Genomic DNA, 3,798 nt, shown 5'->3' with positions numbered 1-3,798 from the left:
TTCACGTTAAACACAACGTACACATCATGCAAATGAGGCATCACCACGGTCACAATGGTGCTGTGAGGTACAACAGATCACAACAAAACAGACCTTTAGCGAAATAAAGCTGTAAGAAACATGGGGAGGCATTTTTTGAAAGTCAGACCAAACTATCATTTTCTGTGTGCTTGTCATAAAAGAGATTTTCCCCGATAGTCACCAAGATGAACGGCACTGGATTAGTGGAGGCATATATTTTATTTCGTATATACGCATACATGAACAAACACAATTTCCATAACTAATAAAGTCTTAAACTGTAGCTGGTTCTAAAAGCACATAAACAAGATTTCTATTAAGACTTCTTTATATTTCCTGGTTGCAAACCTCAGTCAGAATTATGGATCTTTCCAACCTCTTTATTGTATAAGTCAAAAAAAAAAAAGTTTCAAAGAAGAAAAGGTCATTTTAATCTGAAAGTTACATTTCACCACAAGAAACAAAATTAAGAAAACCCCTTATTATATGGCATAAAACAGATAGAGTATACATTCTAGTGTCATTTGTCCCCCATTCAGATGTATTTATGTTAAAGTCCATTAAAGTGACATACTGGTCCAGTTCAGGGTCCCCTTGTCTCAGAGCACTGTGATTCTCCACTTGTGTCTGGTTTTATTAGAATTGAGCAAACACAGGAGCAAATAAACAAATAAAAGCCCCAAGATACAAGAGAAAAACAATAGCAACAACATGAAAACCAAACACCTGTGCGTGAGACACACAATTCATTCAGTCCAAAAGCCACTCGATGGTTTGGAGTGCCTACAGCTTGCAGATTTTAGGAAGCAACATGAAAAGTTCCTTGCTAGGCTCAGTTGCCCGTGTCTATAAGACTATGCATAAGGAAACAGAAATCATTCCCCACTGTGTTCACTCAACTGGACTTATTCTGTTAGCCACCCAAGGAGTAATGTGGGACAACACATTTTGCAAGTGACTAAGCTTAATAAAAAAACAAACAAACAAAAAAAAACAAAAAAACAAAACAAAACAAAACAAATGGCTTCTAAATAGTAACTTCTAACAAAGAAAACCCAGAGATGGGGAAAACTCTCTGGAATTTCTTCTCCCTCTAAATACAGACAGGGAAATATGCAGCCCAAGTTCAGAATATGTTTAAGTAGAGTCTAGGTAAATGTCTAGAATATTTACAGGAAATAACATCTAAATGTTTATATGCTCCAACTTTGGGAATAAGAATGGTTACACGGTGAATTTCCAAGTTGGAATGACTGCGTTTGGGAGGATCACTATGATAGTAGAGTACATAGTACAGGAAGCATTTTATCAGCAGCCGAAGCTCATAAATAGAACCGTAACATGAGACTTCGCTAAAGACCAACAAGGCCAATGTCGCAAGGTTTCTATCAAGAGTGGTCAGTATCTGACATACTAACTAGGAATACAGTTACATTTCAATTTAGTAATTTGGAATCCAGTGGTTAAGGATGACAGGAGCTTCTTCTAAGGGCCAGCAGCTCGGATTTGACCACCAGCAGCTTCATGGATTCTCGCAACACCACCTGTGTCAATTCACAAACAAACCCTGGTGAGACATGAAGACACTGAGCATTTGGCAATTTGTAGTATCTGTTCTCTCTCACTAAAATGCTCACACACTATGTGACTTTCTACCCTCTTGGTAATTATATTTTCCTCGGTTCACACTGAATCTATCAACAGAAGAGCTACAGCATTTTGTGCAGGACTATATTTTTAGGTGGGCCAAATTTTCTTTGTGTGGGACTGTCCTAAAACCTGCAGGATGTTCAACGTCCCAAGCAAGCTTTGCTTTCTAAACGCCAGTGCTGCCCCAGCCGTTGTGACAACAAAATCCCCCATTTCCAAATGCCCCCTTTGGGTGTAGTGCCATCTCTAGTTGAGAATTTGAGAATTAGATTATATGACAAATGAAAATATACAAGCTACGTGAATACAATTATTTAGCCAACATTTTTTTTTTCTTTTTGGACAGGGATTTTGCACTTCTTTTAGTTAGCAACATAGAAAATAGATTCAAGAAGTCTAAGTCTTATGGATTTTCTGGTCCTTACTGGACAGTCAGGTCAGTGAACTGAAGGGTTCAAGGTATGCTAACAACAAAAGAAAACTTTTACTAAATAGTAAGCCATATAACCATCAGGGAAATAGAACGATCAGGTGGTTTTTGTCAGGGATATGATTTATTCTAAAAATTACCTGTCATGCAATTCCTTTCCCTAGAGCCAAGAGAGGACAACTCTAAAATGCACTGCCCACAGCCAAGTAGCTGAGGTCAGCTAGAAACGAGTACACCCACTCCCTGATTTACGTGGATTATGCATTTCACACGTCTTCTTTTTACACGGAAGAAAATCCCATAAAGAGTCCACCAATACGAAAAAGAATACTAAATAGGTCAATATAAGTCATAAAAATATTTATTTCACATGATTGCACCAAAAAATGCTAATGAAAATTCAGAAAAACCAAAATAAATTTTATTCGCTGTCAGTGTCTACACTGTAATCTAAAGCAATCAACCTTTCCTTTTTAATTGGCACAAAATTGCTATTTTCATCGCTCGAAACATTTGGGAGTACTGCTTCAATTTCATTATTTATGTTTCTGGATGAGCTTTTTCCAACCCCATCTTTTGCTAAGTTTTCATCGATTCTTGGATATTTGCTGCAACATTTTTAAAAATCTCTTTGAAATCTTAAGACCCATTAGATGTTTGGATCGATATATAGAATTGCAGTTTCCAGTTCTGTGGCCAATTGAAGAGCTTTGTAAATATTTTCTGCAGTGAATGAAACTGGTTCAAGGTCACTGCCGTATTCATCATCAGGATGGGCTTCAGATTTTAAGTGAATTCATTATCAGTTAATTTGTGATCAACCAGTAATTCGTTAATATCATCTACATTCAAACTGTCACAGCCTTCTTCTTGAACTTTATTTAATAAATGAATAATGCCAGTTAATCCCTCGTCAGTTATTGGAACCATATTCCCTGGTACAACCACTTCTGCTCACATTGCTTTCCAGCCAGCATTTAAAGTTGATGGCTTTATATCACTCAAAGCTAAAGCAACATTCTCGAAACAGCTTAAAATTGTGTACTTATTCCAAGCTTCTATACCTGTGATTCGTTATCTTCAATTTTATTAAAAATATCATTAAAACTCCGTTTAATGTAATTAATCTTAAAGGTGGAAATAATGCCTTGATCTAAAGTTTGGATCAAGGAAGTTATATTTGGTGGCAAATATACGTTTTTTTATATTCGGGTGTTCTAAATTATATGGACGACTAGGTGCATTATCTAAAAGTAGAAGTATTTTAAAAGGAAGACATTTTTCTTGCCTGTAATTTTCAGTTTCTACAGCAAAACATTTGTGAAACCAATCCTGAAAAACATCCGTAGTCACCCATGCTTTTTTATTTGTCATCCAATGAACAGGAAGATCATTAATAATTGTGTGTTAGTATCAGTTCTTCGCATATTGCTGAGTTAAGCTATTGTTTTTTAGAAAGAGTAATCACCAATAACAGAAATGTAAAATGAGACCACGTAAATGGAAATTGTGTATAAAAAGTCTGTGTACATGGAAAAAGCTGTGTAAATGGGGGCGGGGTGGGACTATTTATCACATATTGAAAAAACTGGCGTAAAAAAATACTGCGAAAATCAAAGGACAGGTGTATATGACGCACACTGACCTCAGCCGGGGGGCCTCCATAACCCGTTTCCCCCATGTGAGAAACAGAAAGA

The 3,798-nt window shown here is 36.6% G+C and overlaps 1 protein-coding gene across 3 annotated transcripts in view; it reads right to left on the bottom strand.

The window, feature by feature from the left end:
* Positions 1 to 221: 221 nt before the first annotated feature.
* Positions 222 to 3,798, bottom strand: part of MAP7D2 (MAP7 domain containing 2) — a 90,265-nt gene continuing 86,688 nt past the window's right edge. For all 3 annotated transcript variants that reach the window (XM_039852266.1, XM_039852265.1, XM_039852267.1), the window contains exon 16: positions 222 to 1,565. In XM_039852266.1, coding sequence (XP_039708200.1) covers positions 1,544 to 1,565 — 22 coding nt within the window. In that variant the 3' untranslated portion in view covers positions 222 to 1,543. The remainder of the gene's footprint in view (positions 1,566 to 3,798) is intronic.

This window comes from Pteropus medius, unplaced genomic scaffold (genome assembly GCF_902729225.1).
Source record: "Pteropus medius unplaced genomic scaffold, Ma_sr-lr_union100, whole genome shotgun sequence".
In the NCBI taxonomy this organism is placed as follows: Eukaryota; Metazoa; Chordata; class Mammalia; order Chiroptera; family Pteropodidae; genus Pteropus; species Pteropus medius.
The sequence above is the reverse complement of the archived record's forward strand: the minus strand, read 5'-3'. Positions and strand labels throughout refer to the sequence as shown.